Raw genomic sequence first — 22,329 nt, forward strand, 5'->3', positions numbered from 1 at the left:
AGGTTATTCTTAAGTAGTCCTACCTAGTCTTTATCACAAGTGCCAGGTTCTTTCCCTTGCCAAAGGGGAAGAACCAACCTTTTCCTTAAAATCCCCACAGCTTCCCCAAACCTCCATTAGCCTTGTTCCATCTCGTCCTCTAGGCTGTGTTCAATCTTCAATCTTTTCCCCTACAAGCCTGGGGATCCTTCACTGGGGTCCTGTGTCGCTCTTGTCTGTCCCTGCCCCACCGCCTGGATGAGACCCCGCCGAACAGGGCAAGTTATTTATTGTAAAACTTCAATTAGATCTGGCCCGACTTCTCGGAGTCGGTGGGATTGCAGACCTCCCCCCTCACAGAGCATTCCACGCCGTCCAGTCGCCCGTCGCCGCGCGGGAAACAGAACCCCGGCCAATACGCGGCGGCGGGCGCGTAATGATGTCATCCTGCACGTAACGCGGAGGCCTCGCCGCGAAATTTGTCCCTTTGGAGGCGCCGTCCCTGCTTACGGCCCGCTCACGTCATGTGACCGACCGAGAGGCACCTGACACCAGTGGCGAAGAAGGAGGCGACCCGCTGCGAGATGGAGGCTACCTTAGAGCAGCACTTGGAGGACACGTGAGTAGTATCCTTGTCGGCCCGTCCTGGGGCTGGAGAAGTTGAATAGGACAGAGAGTGCGAGCTGCGAGCGCCGGCTGGGCGTCTAGGAGACGCTCTGTCCCGGGGCCTCCGGTGGGGGTGCGAGGTGACCCGGAATTAAATCGCGCCGGGGCTCCCCGCATTCCCTCCCGAGCCGGTCTCCGCTGTCTGAGCCCCAACCCCTCTGTCGTGCTGACATTGTCTGGACAGGGTCGTCCTTCGACAGTTTCAGGAACCCGGTTCTTTTGAGGTAAAGATGTACCACTTGTGCAGAGCGTTGCCTTTATAAACGTAAACACACACGCTTATTTCCTTCCGGGTGTAACCAGCTACTTGTCGCCTAAGGAAATGAAAGGCATCCCTTAAATTTTTCGAATGAGTAAATATCTACGTAAAATCCAAAATTGGAAAAATATAAGACGGTGTACAGGGGAACACTTCCTTCCCATCAGTACCGTTCAGCTTCCCACTTCCTCTGCATGAGGCAACCCATTGTTACTTAAGAGTTTCTCAGCAGTTGTTTCGAGTGAGTAGGTATGCTAAAGTATGCATTTTTAACAAAGGCAACAAAATCCCAGCTATTGCAGCGTTCCTGGCCCACCAGAGCTCAACAGTACCGTGTCAGTCTTTTCTCTCATGAGAGAAAAATTGGTTTAACTATTCAATTTAAAATAGTTAGTTGTAATTGAATTTTTCTTGGGGTAGGAGTGGATGATAAGTGAAAAAAGATTGAGTAACACGAATTTAATGTCTGGTACATAGAAAGCCTCTTTGTGTTATCATTACCGTCATTTTCCCACATCATTTTCTTCCTTTTTCTTGTGTTTCTGGAATTAGAATGAAGAATCCATCCATTGTTGGAGTCCTGTGCACAGATTCACAAGGACTCAATCTAGGTTGTAAGTATCTCACATCATCCCTTTGGTGGACTGCATAGCACTTGATGTTGACTGAGAGCCTAGTGTGCTGTTGTTCTCTAGTTTTTATTTCCTGTTATCCTGACACTTTCTGGGGACTTTGATGAGAGTAGATATCATCTCCAAATAACACGATTAGAAAACTGAAACTTCTCAATTGACATTTATAAAAGTAGAAATGTTTCTTACAGTTCTAACTGCACAGTTGTTTCTACTGAATTCCTATTTGAATCATTTTAAATTCGGTCTAGAAAGGACTTCAGAAAATGACAGTAGTTACTATTTATTGAACAGATACCATATGTTGGGACTGCTAAGCTCTATATACATTATCTCTAATTTTCACAGTAACCCTGCTAAATGGGTGATGGTGTTATTTCTCAGTTCAACTTAACAGTAAGTGAGTAGGCAATAAAAATGTGGGATGCAGGGTTGGACACACGTAGGTTCAACCCCTCACTCTTCTGTTTACTAGTAGTGTGAACTGGGGCCAAAAAGAACATCTTGGAACCTCAGTTTCTTTAGTGAGTTGTTTTTTAATAATAAATACTATGGAATTGCATTCATGAGCTCTTAAGTGCTTTACATATACTATGTCATTTAATCCTCATGACAACCCTATGAGGTAAAGAAACTGAGGCACAGAGGTTGAGTAAACTTGCCTAAGGTCATACAGTTAGTAAATGATTGAGCTAGGATTTGAATCTAGCTCCAAAGTCTTTTAATCACAGTACTATAAGATTATATATATAAAACACTCAACACAGAGTTCAGACATAATGCTCAATAAATGGTAACAATTCCACATGAGAAAATAAATCCAGAAAGGTAAACAATGGAAGGCTTCAGCTAAGTCATGTCAGAACAAGTAAACCCAGGACACCTTGTTCCTTACTCCTCTATACTATAGGGCTTTTTAAAGCTCAGAATTGTTGCTGGGAGAGTAATTGAAGTAGTAGTCTGTGTCACCCAGTTAGATTTTGCACACAAACCAGTTGGTTGGAGGAAAAAGGGCAGATTTTTTTGAGGCGCTTGCCACGCTCACAAATGGAAAGGTTGCAATTCAAGTGCAGAAATCTAAAACTAAACGTATTCCTTCAAGAAACCTTCAAGGCCCAAAAGACTGCACTGTGTGTCCAGTTAATGTTTGACATAACAATAAATCCATCATCCCTGCCATAGGGGCATATCTATGACCTGACTTAGTTTCAAGCAGAGGAGCTTGTGTTGCATTTATATACAGAAAGATGTTGTAAACTTAGTAATTACTTTTTGGACCTAGCACCCAAGATTTAGTTATTATCTACAGGCTAAAGCAAACATTAGTAAAAAGCCAATTCTGTTGCTCTTTGAAAACAGTCAGCTTATTCTAGTGGAAATAACTGCTCACAGAATATTTATATATGCTGTCAAGGTGATCTTACAGCTGAACTCCTGAGTAAAAATCTTTATATCCTTTGAGGTTGAGCTCAGTAAAAGGAAATCACATTTTCCATGAGGAATTAATTAGTGTCAACAAGTCGCTGGCCCTGTTTTTGTCAGTCTCACCTCTGAATTTCTTCTTGGCTTCAGTTTGCTTTCAGATTGACTTGAATTATAGCTTCCTCATATGCTTGAGAAGGCGTTTAGAGACAGTGATGGGAATGACCTGGAAAACTGAGTAGTTATGACCTTACTGAGTTAAAAGCTGTTGTTGGGTTTCTCGCTAATGTAACCAGCTGAATATCAGGGCAGAATGATTTTGTCACCACATAACCTAAGAGACCATGAGAACCCTCTCTTTGAATAATTCAATTCAGTTATACGGTACCTCTGTACTCATTTTTGGACAGTCAGGCAACATGATATCATCTCTGTCTTCCAGGCCGTGGAACCCTGTCAGATGAGCATGCTGGGGTGATATCTGTTCTAGCCCAGCAAGCAGCTAAGCTAACCTCGGACCCCACTGATATTCCTGTGGTGTGTTTAGAATCAGATAATGGGTGAGTAGGAAGGCAACAGATCCCTTCCTTTCCTATTTATTCAGGAAAATCCCTCAGAAACTCGACCGGGGCTTGCCTTGTGTTCATCAGTGATTCCTCATTCCAAGTACTTGGAGGGAGGTTCCACCCTTTGGACAACAGGACCAGATGGGTTGGTCTCTGGAGCTAATGTGCTTTCAGACCACAATGACATTTAAATGAAGAGTAAGAGTTGTTATGAACTATCAATAAAAGAAAGCAATAAATAATACAGAGGAAGCAATGATACAGAGGAAGACTCAACAACAGAAACAATGTCTGTAATAATAGAAGTACTAAAGACATTCCAAGTGAGGGTCCTCTGAATAATACTGAAAAAAGCAGAATACAAAATTATGCACATTATGATCACAGTTTTATATCAATAAAATGAGAGAAAATGTGTATATAGTATACATGCAGATTAAAAAAAAGGAAAATATTAATAGTGGTTGTCTTTGAAGAATAGGATTATAAGATTAATTTCACATTTATATTTTATACTTTCCTGTATTTCCCAAATGTTTTATTGTGTTTAGATACTGCCTTCATGTATAGAAAAATAAGTATTACTTTTTTAGTTGTATCATAAATCAAAGAGCATCTTTAATCTTACATTGCCACCCACTTGTAGCACTTTACTAAATATCTTTCGTGTTGCCTTTCAGGAACATTATGATCCAGAAACACGATGGCATCACAGTGGCAGTGCACAAAATGGCCTCTTGACATCTCGTATCAGTTCTCCTGCATATCAGTTCTTCTGCAGCCTGTCACAGGGACTCAGTCATACATTATGTTAATTATCTCATAGAACTATTAAACCATTCATCTAATATGCATTGGGCACTTTTCTATTAATTTTAGAGTAGGTTGCTTTTTGACACTGTGGATTTAGTTAGGAAAGGATCATGTTTTGAAGCAGCAGGTTTAGGTCATCTTGTATATAGAATTTTGTTAAGTTTAATAAACCTGGTTGGAGGAAAGCTTGGATCTTTTCTGATTTCTTTAAATTCTTAAAACAAATGTTCATTTTTTCAATTATCGAATGTAATTTTTCTTAAAAAAGTTAACTACTCCAAATTGTTCTCTTTCAGACCTCCTGAAATAGATAGATCTCACAGAAGCATCTGTGGATATGTAAACCAAGTCAAGCTTACTCTTACCCCATAATAAAAACATAATAGCAGATATCATAAGTATTTACTATATGCCAGGAACACATTTAATTCTCATTAACAACCATATATGGGTTTTCCTAGCAAAAAGGTGGAAGCAACTCAAATGTCTTACTGAGGGGTGAATGGATAAGGAAAACATGGTGTATACATACCATGGAATATTATTCAGCCTTTAAAAAGGAAGGAAATTTTGACACGTTATAGCATGGAGGACTCTGGAGGACATTATGATAAGTGAAATAAGCCAGTCACAAAAAGACAAATACTGTATGATTCCATCTGTATGGGGTGCTACCAAGAGCAGAAAAATTCATAGAGATAGGAAGCAGAACGATGGTTGCTAGGGTGAGAGAGGGGAAAAATGGGGAGTTACTGTTTAATGGGTACAGAATTTTTGTTTTACAAGATGAAAAGAGTTCTAGAGATGGATGGTGGTGATGGCAGCAACAATATAAGTGTATTTAATACCACTGAACTGTACACTTAAGGATGGTTAAGATTTAAAAAAAGATTACAATAGTAAATTTTATGTTTATGTATTTTACCACAATAAAAGTTTTAATTTAAAAACATGAATAAAAACATGAACTAATAATTCACAATTACAAGAGGAAGATCAACTTATAAAAGTGAAAAGGATTTTTCTATATCTCAAAATAGAAAATAAAACATTTGCAATAGCAATAAAAATAATCACTTAGGAATTTAATAAAGGATGAAAATACCTGTATAGGGAAAAAATTTTAACTCTTAAGGATTAAAAAATGAGCAGCACTAAATAATCATAAAATACAATGTAACAAAATATCAAATCTGCAAAGAATTTTTCCTGAATATAGTTTTTCTAATAGTAATATAGCTTTCCTAATTTTTCAATATAGTCCTAATAAAGATGGTGGTAAAAATTTTTTTTGTAAATTTGATATATTTTTCTAATATTTCATGGATGAATAAAGGTTTCATAAATAGTTGTCAGAAAAAACCCATATGGTAGGTACTCATTTGTCCCAGTTTGCATTTGTATATTAAGGGATTAGCAGTCACCATTTGTACCTAAGATTCCAACTCCGAATCTTACTTCTGTTGGTTTCTGCCATACAAGGCAAATCCATCATAATTACACATACATTCCTTCCCTCCAGGGCCTCCCTCCCCTGCCCTCACCCCATCCCTCTGGGTCATCACAGAGAGCCAGACAGGGCTCCTTGTGCTGGAGGGCAACTACTCACCAGCTATCCATCCCAGCACCTAACAGCATGTACATGTTGAAATGCAGAAGAGCCAAACAAGCCTTGTTTCTAACATCCCAGCCACTGCAGAAACAGGTATGACTGGCCAGAAGAAAATCTACGTTTGAAATGCATGCTATCTTCTTTTCAGCCTTTATCATTCTCAACAACAGAATGGTGCACAAGCAGATAAAAAAGTCTTCATTTTGTTGAATTTGCAGCTTCTGTTGCTCTCTAGCAATTTAATATTTGACAGTATAAAGAGAAATCTCCAGAATAATGTTTATTCAAAAATACCAAGCACCCACTGCAATGTTGTGAAGTAATTAGCCTCCAACTAATAAAAATAATTGAAAAAAAAAAAAAAATACCAAGCACCTACAAATAAAAAGTGCTAGTTTAAATTAAGCCCAGTGGCTTACTCTTAGAATTTAAGAAATGGTGGGAACTCTCCCCAAATCTTAACTCTTCTGCATAAAGAGTGAGGACAGAGAAAAATTCAGCTAAAAATAAAATCTTGGTAGTTCTGTATTAACACTCTTAAGTCCCCAAGTGCCAAAAAGTATTCATGGGCTATATTTGTCAGTGGATTGACAGTGGTGACAGGAAAATCATGCTGTGTTCTTGCTGAGTAACTTTAAGGCCAAGAATTAGAAAGTCAGAGGTTGAGGGAATTATTTATGCTTAGTTCAAGATCCTAAAAGCTTTATTAAATCGATTGGGTACAGATGTCAGAATTTAACCAAAATTCCAATGGTGGCTTTAGAATCCTGCTCTTGATATTAAGCCCCACATGATTAATAAGAACCATTTTTAATGAACTAAGTATACCAAAAGCAGGTCACTTAAGGCGCACTTACTATATATAGAGTCCTCACAACAAACTTGCAAGTAATATTAGCCACATTTTACAGGTCTGGAAACAGATTCAGAAAGGGTAACTTGTCCAGAGTCTGCAGACTTAAGTAACAGTAAGGTTGAGATTCTAACCAAGTTTGCATTTCCCACTGTACCTCAAAGTTTTCTGTATGAAAGATATGTTTCAAGGGGTTCATCTCTTACACCATATTTGCAGCTTTCCTAGCCTCAGTGAATGACTCACTGTTCTGCTGCATTTCAAATCGGACCCCGCCCTCAGCATCAGAACTGTCTATCAATACAAAGCTAGCCTCCTGTCATCCTATTATCAGAATCATAGACAGCCCTGCTTTAAAGAGTAGCAAGCTCCTACCCCTCCCCCCTAAAAAACAATCTTACAGATGTTTACTAAAAAGTTATTTTTAGAGTATGATCTGTACTACCAACCACACATGGTAGCACTTTAATTAAAAAGTATTATAGAATTAGTTCTAAAAGCCTGAGAAGCCCCTTACTTTTTAAAAACATGCATAAATATGTGCAGATTTTCCAGATAAAACAAGAAAAACACACATTGACCTAAAACACACTCTGGTTTAAAACCTGGAATGTTGGTGCTGGGGAGATGAAAGGCAATTTCCTATTTACATTTTTTTTTTTCTTTTTGATGTGGAGGGTGGAGTAGAGGAAGGAAATGGGATAAGAAAACTGAATTATCCCAGTTATTTTCTAGGAGACTCAGCCTTAACCATTTCCAAAATGCAATGGGGAAAAAAACAAATTGCATTAAAATTATAAGTATATACCTTTCATAGGAGGTGTTTGGAGTTAAGGTAATCAAGTATAGAAAAGTAATTAAAACAGGGCTTGGAACTTCAAAGTACTAACCAGAATCTTCAGTCATTACACAGAAGCACACATAAATAGGCTGCAGATTGCCATTTGTAGCCCAGAAACTATATCCCTCTGGAGAAAGAAATGTCAACAGACTCCAGTATTCTCGCCTGGGAAATTCCATGGACAGAGGACCTACTGGGCTACAGTCTGTAGAGTCACAAAGAGTCAGACACAACTGAGCGACTGAGCATACATCTCCACTGGACTTTACAGGTTCCTCAAACTCCGTAGGTCCAAAACAGAACTCAACTCTCCCCAAACCTGTTTCTTTGTTTTATATCTGTCCCAGCTCGGGACCTTGGAATTATCCTAGACTTCTTTCTCATTCCCTGCATCCTGGCAGTCTTCAAAATCTGTTTCTCTTAAAGAACTCATGGGCCTTGTTTCATTCTCCTGCATGATTTTCTTCAAAAATACCATGTTGTTGACTTAATTTCCAGGCTTAAATGTATTATTTGTAGAGGCAGTATTTTCTTTAGACATTCTTTAGGGATTTTTTAGGTATTCTTTAGACAATGCAAACATACAAGAAAGGTAGTCATTCATCCCACCAGCAAGTGATAGTTTATATTATTTTACTGTATTACTTGGATTTCAAAAAACAACAACTTACATGCTTGGGAACAAATGTATGCTTGCTATATCTTGTTTTGCTTTGTCACTTAAGTAGGAGCATTTTTCTTGTTGTTAACAATTCTCAGGAAGCATGGTCATACTCTTGAGAGTCCTTTGGACTGCAAGATCAAATCAGTCAATCCTACAGGAAATCAACCCTGAATATTCATTAGAAGGACTGACGCTGAAGCTGAAGCTCCAATACTTTGGCTACCTGATGTGAAGAACCGACTTATTGGAAAAGATCCTGATGCTGGGAAAGGTTGAAGGTAGGAGAAGGGGACGACAGAGGATGAGATGGTTGGATGGCATCACTGACTCAATGGACATGAGCTTGAGCAAACTCCAGGAGATGGTGATGGACAGGGAAGCCTGGCAGGCTGCAGTTCATGGGGTCACAAAGAGTTGGACACAACTGAGCAACTGAACAATAACAAACTGTCGTACTCTATGTGTTGCTCTTAAGTTCTTGCCAAATAACTCTGATAATTATCTTTGTAAAAAAAAAAAAGAAAGACACTATTCCCAACTCTGGGGCCCCACCCCTGCCTTGAGCATAGAGTTAAAAAATAAATTGAAGCATATTTAAAATGATAAGAGTTTTTTTGAGCAAAACAATATTTGAAGCGGGCACTGACAAACCTGAAGAGGTTAGGAGTAGTCTATCATCAGAAGTTTAGGGAGAGGCTTTTATAGAGAAAATGCAGAAGCAAAGCAAGGCAATTATTGATTGGCCACAGCTTAAAGCCTAGTTCAGTTCAGTTCAGTTCAGTCACTTAGTCATGTCCAGCTGTTTGTGACCCCATGGACTGCAGCACACCAGGCTTCCCTGTCCATTACCAACTCCCAGAGTTTGCTCAAACTCAAGTCCATCGAATCGGTGATGCCATCCAACCATCTCATCTTCTGTTGTTCCCTTCTCCTCCTGTCTTCAACCTTTCCCAGCATCAGGGTCTTTCCTAATGAGTCAGGTCTTCTCATCAGGTGGCCAAAGTATTGGAGTTTCAGCTGTGTGTGATTGCTTGTCTCTAGGCTTTAGTTTCAGAATCTTTAAGCATTTACAGGCTTAGGTTTTGGTTTGTTTATGTAGGCCACACAGCACTAGAGCCACCTTAAGTTTCTAGTGGCCTCCTTCTGCTTTAGCCAAGTGACTTATCAACTTCTTGTATTCGCTACAGTACCAGAGGTGTTGATCCAGGTACAGCAGGAGGTGTTTCCCATGGCACAGACTCTTCCTGGTTTAGCCAACAAGTAATTTAAAGCAATTCTACTGTCTCAAATCATCTTACCAAAAGCCTAGGGACTTTCGTTGTGTAGGTATTGCTTTAGTAAGATTCAGTGATAGTTGCCAGAGGAGCATTGTCTTCCCATGCATTAACAGAAAGAAAGAAAATAGTGAAAAGGCAAAATGAATAATGGTTTCAAATAGGAAATGAAGATCTTGACCCATGATCTTGGGAGAGCTGTCCACCTCAGGATGCTGTCTGCTTCTGGGGAGGAACTTCCGTAAGCCAATTTTAATTTTAGGTCTCCAGTTAGTGCACAGTTCTTGGAGTCTGGAGGAGCCCTTTTTAAGTGGGAGATATAGACCCAAGGTTTAAGGCTCTGAAGTTTTACTGCTGACTTGGTACGGTCCCTTCTAAGGAGGTCCAAGGGCAATCTTTGATCTTAGTGATTTCAAATCAGAAGGGTGGGAGAAAATTGGAAATCTTAGTTTGGAGAATAACCAGATATTTGAGAAAACTAGAACAATTCAGGATTCAGCCTAGTTTACAGGTATTTAACAAAAGTTCAAAAACAATGAATAGGACTAGCATGCGATACCCACAAGATTCTATTATACTTTTCCATTGAAATTTAATTTTTTTTTACAATTAACCCCATCATAGTAAGACTAACTTGTTTGCAAAACAAGTCTAGTCTCATTAAACTTGGCCTGACTATTTACAGAGGTGCAGTAAGACTAGTAATTGACCATACAGTTTCTTTTAAAAATCTCTTATGCTAGAACTTTTTTTTTTGCTAGAACTTTTAATAAGGAATCTCAGATTGAACTTTGAAAGGCTCTCCATATTAAAAAGCCAAATCAAGAATTTGTCATTTCAGACTGTATCTGGAATATCTATAGATTTGGGTGAAATCCTCTCTTCTTGAGGTTCCTGGGCCTGCCAGGAAGTGACCATTCTTACTTACCTGGTAAAGTTTCTAGGAACCCTGTAAACAAGATGCCAGGTCAGTTTTTCTTTAGGAGCTTTATTGCATCCATAAAGTCAACCTTAGTTCCTTAAAACTGCCTGGTCATATCTGATTTTATGTATATTCTCGAATATGACACTCTAATCAAAGCCTTGGTAATATACAATGCTTCCAACTGTGTCCTGTTACAAGGACATATTCTTATTGGGCTTATGTAAATCACAGTATTACCATGAAAATAAGAATATGTAACAAATTTGCAAATACTAGAGGGGTCAGGTAGGGAAAAAAAGTGAATGTTTCACTTTTGTTTACCAAAGTACACTTTACCAAATTGCCTGAAGTCATAAGTAGTTTAAGAGAGAACAAAGTTTTGTTAAATCTGGAAAACAAAACATTAAGGAATTAGCAGTGTTTCAAAAAAAAACTGTTAAAAAATTATCATCAGTTCATTTAATCATATGTTACTAATTCTTATTGGGCTTGAATCCTGTTTTTTTCCCTTAGCTTTGAAAATTCTTACCCAGTTCACTTTTATGATCTTAAACTTATCAGAAACCTGTATTCTAGATCTTTCCATGAATCTCTAAAGATGAAGAGGGACTTCTGTGAAAGCATCAGTAAACAAGTTTCTGTAAATGACAAGAAGACTTTTAAATAAAGTCCTTCCTTCCATACCTTTCCTTATCCTCCAGACACATTTTACCTTCCTTCTTACTTTACACACACAGTTGTTTCCTTTCACCCTTGTATTTCTAAGTGGTTTTTAATTACATATAATGATTAGCATTTATAAGCCTTAGAATCCTTACTTTCTAGTAGAAACTAAAAAGAAGTAAGCAATTGTAGACTGTCTATTACACTAGCATTCTGTGGATTGGCACATTTATAAATACATTTCATAATTTCAAGAAATATATTTTTCCTCATAGTAAAATTTTCAATGTGACATAAAACATGTTTACCAATAAACCCAAATATCTTTGAAATAAGGGTCTGGGGCTCAGCGGTAAAGAATCCACCTACCAATGCAAGAGACACCAGTGATCTTTAGTTCCTCTGTGACAAGAAACCAAAGCGGATAAAAACTCAAAAGTAAGTTAATTAAGGTTTCAGTATTTTATCTTTTTTGGAAATGATCAAGATAGTCAATGAATACCCAAAATTTAACTTAGTATAACTTTTTCCTAGTTTCCAAATTGCCCTACACACACTTGTTTTTGTCCTTCTAATAAAAATCACCTCCCTGAGATCTACATTTCAAAGAAATGGCTCTTGAGATCTAGAATACTTACATCTCCAAGCTCTAAGGCACAGAAAAAAGATGTTAAGTTCCACCAAGAAGGACCCTGATTCCCTAAATCCAGATGTTTTATAACATCTGCAAGTCTTTTGAACTGAATAGGGGAAGTTTCAAAATTGGTAAAAAGGACAGGTGGGCTTTTCATTGTTTCTAGAGCTACATTTCTGTTCTTGTCAAGGCTTGATTTGTAAGACAGTAGTCGTTCTTAATTCCTCAAAGAACTGGGTTACAAGCTAAATGATATGAAGAGGCCCAAAGGACCCACCCATCCAACTATATTATCTTCAATTTGCTTCTTCATGTCAGGGAGACTCCCAGCTAAAATGGAAATTAAAAGATTCCTCTGGTCCAGGTTTAGGGCTGTGCCTCTTTTGAATGTTTTAGTAAATCCTTCCAGAGTGGCTTCAGAATGTTTTTCTTCTCCTCTGGGTACACAGTTTCCCTTCAGCTTAGGGAAGAAGACCTAAAAAATTTTCCTATCAGACTCTGAGTATCAGCTTCTAAAGTGGCCAACATCTAACCATGGAGCTCACTAAAAAATCCTTTGAAATATCTTACTAACACATTTTAGGTGGGGCAAACAGTAAATATTCCTGGCAATACTGAACAAAACTTTCTTTTACTTTTAAACCAAAGGTATCCATATCAAATGAATCAAAACCAAAACCATGGCTTAATCATGGATGCAAGAGGCATTCCCAAAGAAGATGAAAAAGATATTACTCCCCCATCCCCAAGATCCAGAGCCACTCCCAAAGATGACCAAAGAAAGACTTAGACAATACCCATGAGAGTGGGCGATAGTGGATACTAGCTGTAAACACGGTGCCACCCACATTTCCGTCCAGCCATATTTTGGGGTCCCTCAACATGACAGCTGAGATGCCTGCACAGATACGGAACTGCCAATCTGCATCTCTGATGGGCAGAAAGCCAAGCCAAGGTCTCAACACAAAACAAGATAAACGAGAAAGAAATAGCAGTCCCTGGGTGTAAGAAATAAAAACTTAAAAGTGGGCCATTTTCAAGAATAGCTAGCTTTGAGTGGCAGCTTGCTGATGTAATAGCCAAGAGCTGGGTTACAAAACTGAAAAGTCCAGGCAAAGGGAGGGCAGGATGCCTAGTATTTTCACACTTGTTTATTCTATTGGTGAATTTAAAACATCGTGCCACCCCACGGACTGCAGCACAACAGGCTTCCCTGTCCATCACCAACTCCTGGAGCTTGCTCAAACTCATGTCCACTGAGTCGGTGATGCCATCTAACCATCTCATCCTCTGTTGTCCCCTTCTACTCAATCTTTCCCAGCATCACAGTCTTTTCCAATGAGTCAGCTCTTTGCATCAGGTGGCCAAACTATTGGAGCTCCAGCTTCAGCATCGGTCCTCCAATAAATATTCAGGACTGATTTCCTTTAGGATTGACTGGTTTGTTCTCCTTGCAGTCCAAGGGACTCTCAAGAGTCTTCTCCAACACCACAGTTCAAAAGTGTTGCTTCTTTGGCGCTCGGCTTTCCTTATGGTCCAGCTCTCACATCCATACATGTGAGAAGGAATAGGTGCTCAAGAAAGGAGGAAACAAGATGTCAAGGAGGGGCCAGTCCATAAAGTGGAAGGAGATAAAGCTAGGTGATGTCCGGGAAGATTGTTTACTCCATGGTACCCAGCTAATGAGGAACTGGGGGAGAGACTTGTGTGCTAAGGATAAATTGCTCATTGTAGCGACTCTGGATGTGCCTACCCACCAGACACCCAATCTTGCAAGACCATCATTAAAGCTTTGCTTCCCACTCACCTTCTGTATCCAAGTCCATTCTTTGAGTTTGGGCTGGTGAGTGTGTTTCTCACACTGGGGAGGGGAAGAATCACTCATCAATGCGGATGTAAATGAAAATTCACAAGCCACCATTCAAAGATCTAATTTTTTTTTCTCCTGCCATTCTGAATCTAGAATGGAAGGAATTCTGTAAAACTGCACCATAGGTGGCAGTCCAGAACTGACTTTCGTAAGAAATCTCACCCTTTTCGGTCTTCTGCCAGTTTTCCCATGGTCTTATCTGCAGGTTCTCAAGCAAGTGGGGTGTCCCAGCAGGTCTCATCCTGGCCACTAGAAACGTGGGGAACCACTGACTGAAACCACCTGCCCTGTCCTGGCACCACAGCAACCACTTGCATGAGTTAGCTTAAATAGGAAATCCAGGTAAGGAACGCAGAACAAGCTACCAACAATCAGAAATATTTGAGAAAGGTCAAAAGGTGAAAGGAGACCCCAGTCCATATGTCCTACCAACCTCCCAGAATCCTTCTGGCTGGAATCCATCTTGGCTGAATGATGCTAGTGCCACCAGGAAGGATCTTGAGTCAGAGGTGTTAGCCAGAGACAACCCAGGAACTAACCCCATCACCACAAAACCTGAGACTGTAAGCCCTGTGGCAAAGCAGCTCTCCTGGGTCCCCTTATCCTGCAGCTCTCTGCCCAAGTGCCCCTTCCCAATAAAGTCTCTTGCTTTGTCAGCATGTGTATCTCCTTAGACAATTAATTTCTAAGTGTTAGACAAGAGTCCACTCTTGGGCCCTAGCAGGAGTATGCTTCCAGCAACAAAACTGTAGGGGAGAAAAAATAATTTTCCCTCTACTCTTAAAGTGCTTGGCTGAGACCCCTTTTTCTCTAGAGCACCTCATAAATGGATAAACTTATCTAGGTTAAAAGTTTTCCACTGTGGCCACTGCAGTACAAGATTATCTTTGATAAGTTTAGCCTACTTGTTCACCCTTAAAACAAAATTTTATTCACCTGAGGCCTCACACAGGACCAGCCCAGTTTCAGTCCAACCCGACCCTGGACCCAGGGCAACTCCAGCTGGTTTCTGAATGCAGTCTGGAAAAAGAAATGCTCAAATAAGGTCTGATGGTTCATAATGCAAAAGCTGCAGAGCTGGGATGGGGGAAGGGCCAACCCACACCTCCAGAGGCAATGAGAAAGCAGTGAGCCCACTGGGCTCACTGGGTATCTACCTTGGGCTCCTTGGGGTCTCCTTCCTTTGCTCCCTCTTCTGACACCAGAATTATTTATTTGAACAAAAATGGGTTCATACTGGGCAGTAACAAACTAGAAGATGTTGGGAGTGCTCCACTTGACTAGAGCTCAGGGAGAGGTTTTTACAGAGAGAAGGCAGAAGCAAAGTAAGGAAGTTATTGATAGGCCATAGCTTAATTCCTGGCTGATTGTGACTGGTCATCTTTAGGTTTCTATTTTGTAGCCCTGTTTCAATTTCTGGTTTGTTTTCTTAGGCTGGCTTGGCATTAGAACCACCTCAGTGTAGTGGCCTCCTAGTTTAATTTAACAATAGTTATCCAAAGGATTTTCTACTTGGTTTACTCTGGTGCTTGCTTTCGAGATCATGGTGAATAAGTCTATCTTCTGGGTCAGGGCGGGTGGAGGGGAGGGCCTAGTATGATGTCAAATCCCAGTCTCCCCTTCTCCACTCAGGAAGTCAAGTCCATCAGCAGGAGTGCTTAAGTTGGCTCTAGCCCTGAGCTCTAACAATGCTTGCTTGTTTTCACAGGGCAGCAGAATGAAATGCTTTAGAAAAAGAGCAACATTCTGGAAAACCGTATAACTTTTCTTCCCAGATTGCTTCAAGTCTGTGGAGGATTCCCTTGCTGAACGCCACATCAAAGGTAGGATGAAAATGGGCTTGTGTGTTGGGGTTGGTTCTTTATAATGTTTTGAATGACCAGCATCTCTCCCCGCACAGCCTGCTCACCAGACAGACTGTCGTGCCCCACACCCTGCCGGCAAATTCTCCTTTCCAGGAAGAAACAGACTGCCTGTCTATCTGCCAGTGGCAAATAAAAACTGCTACCCTCTCTCTCAGAATATTTACATTTTCCTTTTGCTATTTCTCTCTTTTTATGTATTTATTTTACTGAACCACTTGTGTGAAGGTAGAAGGCATGATATTCACTCCTGAGCACTTTAGAACACATCTCCTAAGAACAAGCACATTCTCCAGTAGAATCACGAGACCACAATCACCACCAAGAGATCTAACCTGGTCTACTATACAGTCCTCATTCAAATTTCCCCAACTCAGTTGCCAAAGTCCTTTCCAACTTTTTTCAGGCCTGGAATCCACTTGGGGAAGTCACTGTACTTTGTTGTCATGTCTATTTAGTCCCTAAGAATATTTTCATTTCAGCAACTGCTGTGAAAAGGAATTTCCAAACCTGAAGTTCCCCATCCCTTTTAAAATTTCTCTAATTTTAAGAGCTTATTACCCAGAGGACCAGAGGGTGGTACACAGCTCGCCCTAGGATTTGACTTCAGACCTAGGGGGAGGACAGTGTGAGAAGTGACCACCCAGCAATCAATAAGGTCAGGCTTTGCGGTCAATTCCTTTGCAATTCCTGCCTGAAGTCAACTGGTCATCTATTACAGGCCATTCACACTGGTAGAAGAGAGATTTCTGTGGTGGCTTTGATGTCCCTCATGTCACAGCCTTTTGTTACCTTTTTCTATTTTCTCCCATGGTTCTGCCTGGATCGTGGTTATGGAATAAACAAGGATTAAGGGAGTCTAGTTGGGCAGATTTATGTTAAGTAAGGACATACTCCAAGAAAACTGTCAGCACTCTGTGGAATTCCAGGGGAAGTCAGGCAGCAGACCTCCACAAATATTCCCCAAATGGCACAAAACCTTACTTCTATTTTTGAGGTTGAGATCAGAGAGCCTATAAACAACTTTAGACATGAGAAGTGTCGACTAAAAAGATGTACAACTTGACAGTTGCAGGTTTTATCTGGGGCAAAATGAGGACAGCAGCCTGGGAGACAGTATCTCAGCTAGCTCTGAGAGACTGCTCCAAAGAGGCAGTCAGTGAAGGTCAATGTATGATTTTGGTGAAGGGGGGAGTTCAATGCAATCAATTGCTTACTTTACAAAAAGTTTTCTGCTAGTCACAAGGAGCTGAAGTCACCAAGATGGGATTTAGTGATTTTCTAGATCTGAAGAGATGTAAGGTATGGGTTCATGAAATCAGTTCCTAAAAATATCTATCTAAAGACCTGCTCCACCAGATTCCCTGGAGCACAGAGGCCTCATTCCACCTTGAATTCCTTCACGGGGTGTTGAAGGCCAACTGCTGCAGTAGCACAGGGTTCAAGCTCCAGAGGCAGATGGCAAATGCCCTTGTTGCTGTTCAATCGCTGGCAAAGGCTCTTGGCAAATGCCAATTTCTAGTTGACTGGCAAATGCCAATTTCTAGTTGACAGGCAAGTGCCAATTTGCTTACATGAAATCCTCTATTCTTAAAGAGGTGGGCTGAAAAAAATTACAAGTGGTTTTTCAATTTTTTAATTTATTTTTGGTGTGCTGCATCTTCATTGCTGCATGCAGGCTTTCTCTAATTGCTCCAAGTAGGGGGTTACTCTCCAGGTGCCCACATAAGCGTCTCCTTGCAGTGGCTTCTCTTGTTGTGGAGCATGGGCTCTATGGTGGACAGGCTTCAGTAGCTACTGGTTCCAGCTCTAGAGCACCAGCTCCGTAGTTGTGGTGCACGGACTTAGTTGCTCCATGACATGCGGGATCCTCCCGGAGCAGGAATAGAACCCATGTCTTCTGCATTGGCAGGCAGATTCTTCAACACTGAGTCACTAGGGAAGCCCGGTACAAGTAGTTTTATACCACAGAAAAAAATGAAGTTTAAAGTTCAGATCAGTTTGTCAACTAAGCCAATGTCTGTCTTGGATTTGTCACAGGAATCTTCTGCATTTAAAACAAACGAAGCATCATGCTGAAGAGGAAGGTTCAACCTTACAAGAAAACCCTGGATGGAGGTTGGGGATGGATGGTCATATTTCATTTCTTCCTGGTAATTTGCTTTCTCCTTCCCCACTGCCTGAAAGAAAGCTTTCTGGGGAAAGGCTCAGAGCAGCCTAACAAGATTACGCATGAAACCCTTGACATTGGCATTGAATGGAAAGGGGATCCAAGTAAGGCCAGGAACTGCCAATGAACCTGCAAGTTGAAAATGTTCTCCTTGAGTGAAACCACTGCCATCCTGTCTCCTACTCCTCCTCAACATTCCTTAAACCTACAGAATGCTCCAGCTACCATTAGTAGCTCTGCCCTGGCTGCATGGCAGTTAGGATTTGGGGACAATCACATTTAGCCATCCTAGAAATAGCACTAGGAACTGCTAAAATGTGCTTCTGCGAGGGTGGGCAGGGAGGGGATTCCCCAGCTCAGTCAAGCAAACATGTAACTGCTGCAAGCAACTTCCTTCTCTCCTAGGAGGCTGGGATCTTTCTTCTGTTCTGCCTGGTGTCCACTTCCCAACCCATCCCCACCAACCATAACATATGCCAGAGTTAGGCCCAATGTATATTTCTGACATGTCTGGAAAGGAAGACAGGGTTGTGAATACTGAAATTGGAGCCTGATTTTTTCCCTTCATTCATAAGCAGATCCAACTCCATTTTCTAATTAACTTCTTTCCCTCATCCCCCCAGAAGCTCTTGGGGTTGTTACATGAGACTGTGGTGACCTGAACTGGCATGGTCATCCTGATGGGATTGATGAATCCCATCACTGCTGTACCTTAAACCCTGAGTGTGGCACCAGTTCCACTATTCCTCTTAAGTGTTCTCAAGTAAGTCTACTTTAAGATGTCCTCAACAAAGATTATCCTTCCTTCCTGATCCTCCTCTTCAACCCAGTCCTACAGTAAGCAGCTTCCAAGGAGGGGAGTACAGGTCCTAGTGACTTCTAACTAACCTACAGCCCACAGTATAGAAGGACCACACCTCCTCCATCATGACAGAGAATGGGAAAGGAGGGAGGTAGAGGTCCTCGGCCAGGATTTACATAATACAAAACTCCTAACCTGAGGACTATTTGTTAAACATTAGCTTCATTATTAAAGAACACGGAATCTCTTTTCCTTCCTCCCAGAAGTGTTACTAAAAAGAAAACCAAGGACACACTAAATCTGAGAGCCTTCCTGTGGCTGGGCCACCTCCTCACATCACAGGCTTTGCAGAACCGGCATTATTGGTGAGGATCTTGAGTTCTCCCACTTTTTCCTGCATTATGCTCTGAGGATAGGAAGTTATCTAATTTAGTGCTGCTAAGAACAGTTGTCTATTAATGAGATTAGTAAACAATCTCTCACTTTTTATGGGCTTCTCAGGTGGCTCAGTGGGTAAAGAATCTGCCTGCAATGCAGGAGACACAGGAGACATGGATTTGATCGCTGGGTTGGGAAGATCCCCTGGAGGAGGGCATGGCAATCCATTCCAGTATTCTTGCCTGGAGAATCCCAGAGACAGAGGAGCATGGTGGGCGACAGTCTGCAGGGTCACAAAGAGTTGGACATGACTGAAACGACTGAGCATGCACACTTTTTGGGGTGTGATGCTACTCTTATGCACACACATAAAACATTTTGGGTCCTCAAAATGTTAATAATTAACTCAGGCCAATCAGCCACAGTAGTAATGTGGGTACTTGGATGATGATGCTTTCGTGCCTGTATAAGTCTGCTTTTCTAGAATAGATGAGCTCCTGAAAAGGTGAGTGAAAAACCCAGGTAACAACATATCCTTCAGGAGCTCCTTACCTTTTTTTTTAAAAAAAGGTCTCATTCCAACTTACCATACTTTATAACTGCATAATCTGCATGACTGTTTTCTGTATTCAGCCTATCTCTCTGAACTGAATGTTCTACGAGCACAGGCCATTTGCTGGGTCTGTTTGCTCACCACTATAAGCCAAGTCCCCTAGTCAGCAGCCAAACACAGGATGCACTCAATAAATACCTGCTGGCAGACGGGAGGATGGATGGACTGATGGACATTTATGAATAAACAAGGTGATAAATATGAAGTTGGAGAGATGGGCAGGGACTTTGGAGGACTTTAAAAAAACAAAAAAAGCAGGGGAGTAATAGAATCAGACTTGTATTTCAGGACAGTAGCTCTGGCTGCAGAGCAGATAGTGGACTGGTGATGGATAGGCCTGGAAGCAGGGAGGTCCACTGGAGGGATGCTGCAGTAATCCAGGTGAGAAAACAATACGATAGTAGCAATGGGGATGAAGAAGAAATACAGATCTGAGCAGTATTGAAGAGATACTGTTAAGAGTAGAGTAACTGAATGTCAGGAAGAGAGGAATCATGGAGTCCTAGGACGCTGGCTTGGACAACAAGGGGGATAATGTATGCCCTTCACTGAGTTGGACGACATGAGAAGGGGACAAAACCTAAAGAAGGCTTGAAGGGCTTAACTGTGGGCACTGAGTCTGGGGGACTTGGGACATAACCAGTCATGTATGTGTTCAGTATAGTCTACGTGCATCTGGAGCCCAGGATCTGCATACTGAGATTTGTGAGTCAGCAGCACACACAGGGGTTTGAACTATAAGTCAGTGTATTCAAGTCACCAGGGAGAGAGAGACAGAAACGGGGAAAGAACCCTGGGGAAAGTGATGCCTAGGGGATGGGCAGACGGTGGGTCAGAGGAAACTGAGAAGCAGTTAGCGGTTAGCATCACAAAAGCTATGGCAGAAATGTGCAGAAGCAGATGGTGCAGAGAGGCCAGATATGATAGAAATGACACGAGATATTGGTTTAGCAACAATGAAGTCTCTGATAACGTTGGTAAGAGGCATGCATTGGAGTGAGATGAGAGGAAGCAGAGATAACCCAACAGACTACTCTTCAATGAAAGAAGTTTGTGAAGGTCAAGAGCTAGGGTGATACTAGAGAGAAACCTGGAGTAGAATAACAGTTTTGTTCAGTTCGGTTGTATCCAACTCTTTGTGACCCCATGGACTGCACTATGCAAGACTTTCCTGTCCATCACCAACTCCCGGAGCTTACATAAACTCAGGTCCATCGAGTCAGTGATGCCATCCAATCATCTCATCCTCTGTCGTCCCCTTCCCCTGCCCTCAATCTTTCCCAGCATCAGGGATTTTTCAAATGAGTCAGTTCTTTGCATCAGGTGGCCAAAGTATTGAAGCTTCCGCTTCAGCATCAGTCCTTCCAATGAATATTCAGTGCTAATTTCCTTTAGAATTGACAGGTTCAATCTTGCAGTCCAAGGGACTCTCAAGAGTCCCTTGTTGGAGAAGTCCAACACCACAGTTCAAAAGCATATCAATTCTTTGGTGCTCAGCTTTCTTTATAGTCCAACTCTCACATCCATACATGACTACTGGAAAAACCATAGCTTTGACTAGTCGGACCTTTGTTGGAAAAGTAATGTCTCTGCTTTTTAATATGCTGTCTAGGTTGGTCATAGTTTTTCTTCTAAGGAGCAGTCCAAGGAGTTTAATTTCATGGCTGCAGTCACCATCTGCAGTGATTTTGGAGCCCCCCCAAGATAAAGTCTCTGTTTCCATTGTTTTCCCGTCTGTTTGCCATGAAGTGATGGGACCAGATATTAGTTTTCTGAATGTTGAGTTTTAAGCCAGCTTTTTCACTCTCTTTTACTTTCATCAAGAGGTTCTTTAGTTTTTCTTCACTTTCTGCGATAAGGGTGGTGTCATCTGCGTATCTGAGGTTACTGATATTTCTCCCAGCAATCTTGACTCCAGTCTGTGCTTCACCCAGCCCAGCGTTTCTCATGATGTACTCTGAATATAAGTTAAATAAGCACGGTGACAATATACGGCCTTGACGTACTCCTTTCCCAATTTGGAACCAGTCTGTTGTCTATGTCCATTTCTTGACCTGCTTCTTGACCTGCATACAGATTTCTCAGGAGGCAGGTCAGGTGGTTCGGTATTCCCATCTCATGAAGAGTTGTCCAGTTTGTTGTGATCCACACAAAGGCTTTGGCGTAGTCAATAAAGCAGTAGATGGTTTTCTGGAACTCTCTTGCTTTTTCAATGATCCAGCAGATGTTGGCAATTCGATCTCTGGTTCCTTTTCTAAATGCACCTTGAACATCTGGAAGTTCATGGTTCACGTACTGTTGAAGACTGACTTGGAGAATTTTGAGCATTACCTTGCTAGCCTGTGAGATGAATGCAATTGTGTGGTAGTTTGAACATTCTTTGGCATTGCCTTTCCTTGGGATTGGAACGAAAACTGAAACTGACCTTTTCCAGTCCTGTGGCCACTGCTGAGTTTTCCAGATTTGCTGGCATATTGAGTGCAGCACTTTCACAGCATCATCTTTTAGGATTTGAAATAGTTCAACTGGAATTCCATCACCTCCACTAGCTTTGTTCGTAGTGATGCTTCCTAAGGTCCACTTGACTTTGCATTCCAGGATGTCTGGCTCTAGGTGAGTGATCACACCATTGTGTTTATCTGGGTAATGAAGATCCTTTTTGTATAGTTCTTCCGTGTATTCTTGCCACCTCTTCTTAATTTCTTCTGTTTGGTCCATACCATTTCTGTCCTTTATTGTGCCCATTTTGCATGAAATGTTCCCTTGGTACATCTAATTTTCTTGAAGAGATCTCTGGTCTTTTCCATTCTATTGTTTTCCTCTATTTCTTT

At 41.2% G+C, this 22,329-nt stretch overlaps 1 protein-coding gene across 1 annotated transcript; it reads left to right on the forward strand.

Annotated features, from left to right (window-relative positions):
• Positions 1-461: 461 nt before the first annotated feature.
• LAMTOR5 (late endosomal/lysosomal adaptor, MAPK and MTOR activator 5) lies at positions 462-4,522 on the forward strand. Its single transcript, XM_061121196.1, has 4 exons — positions 462-598; positions 1,457-1,518; positions 3,401-3,518; positions 4,205-4,522. Exons 1-4 carry the CDS (start codon positions 564-566, stop codon positions 4,263-4,265), a joined length of 276 nt encoding a protein of 91 aa, XP_060977179.1. The 5' UTR covers positions 462-563; the 3' UTR covers positions 4,266-4,522.
• Positions 4,523-22,329: the final 17,807 nt, after the last annotated feature.

Source organism: Dama dama, chromosome 20 (assembly GCF_033118175.1).
Source record: "Dama dama isolate Ldn47 chromosome 20, ASM3311817v1, whole genome shotgun sequence".
Classification (NCBI taxonomy): Eukaryota; Metazoa; Chordata; class Mammalia; order Artiodactyla; family Cervidae; genus Dama; species Dama dama.

Excerpts from the sequence above, each read along its gene's own strand:
- LAMTOR5 (XM_061121196.1), top strand. The coding sequence starts at position 564 with ATGGAGGCTACCTTAGAGCAGCACTTGGAGGACAC. Across the intron at positions 1,519-3,400 it reads ACAAGGACTCAATCTAGGTT|GCCGTGGAACCCTGTCAGAT; the intron begins GTAAGTATCTCA and ends TCTGTCTTCCAG. Across the intron at positions 3,519-4,204 it reads TGTTTAGAATCAGATAATGG|GAACATTATGATCCAGAAAC; the intron begins GTGAGTAGGAAG and ends GTTGCCTTTCAG.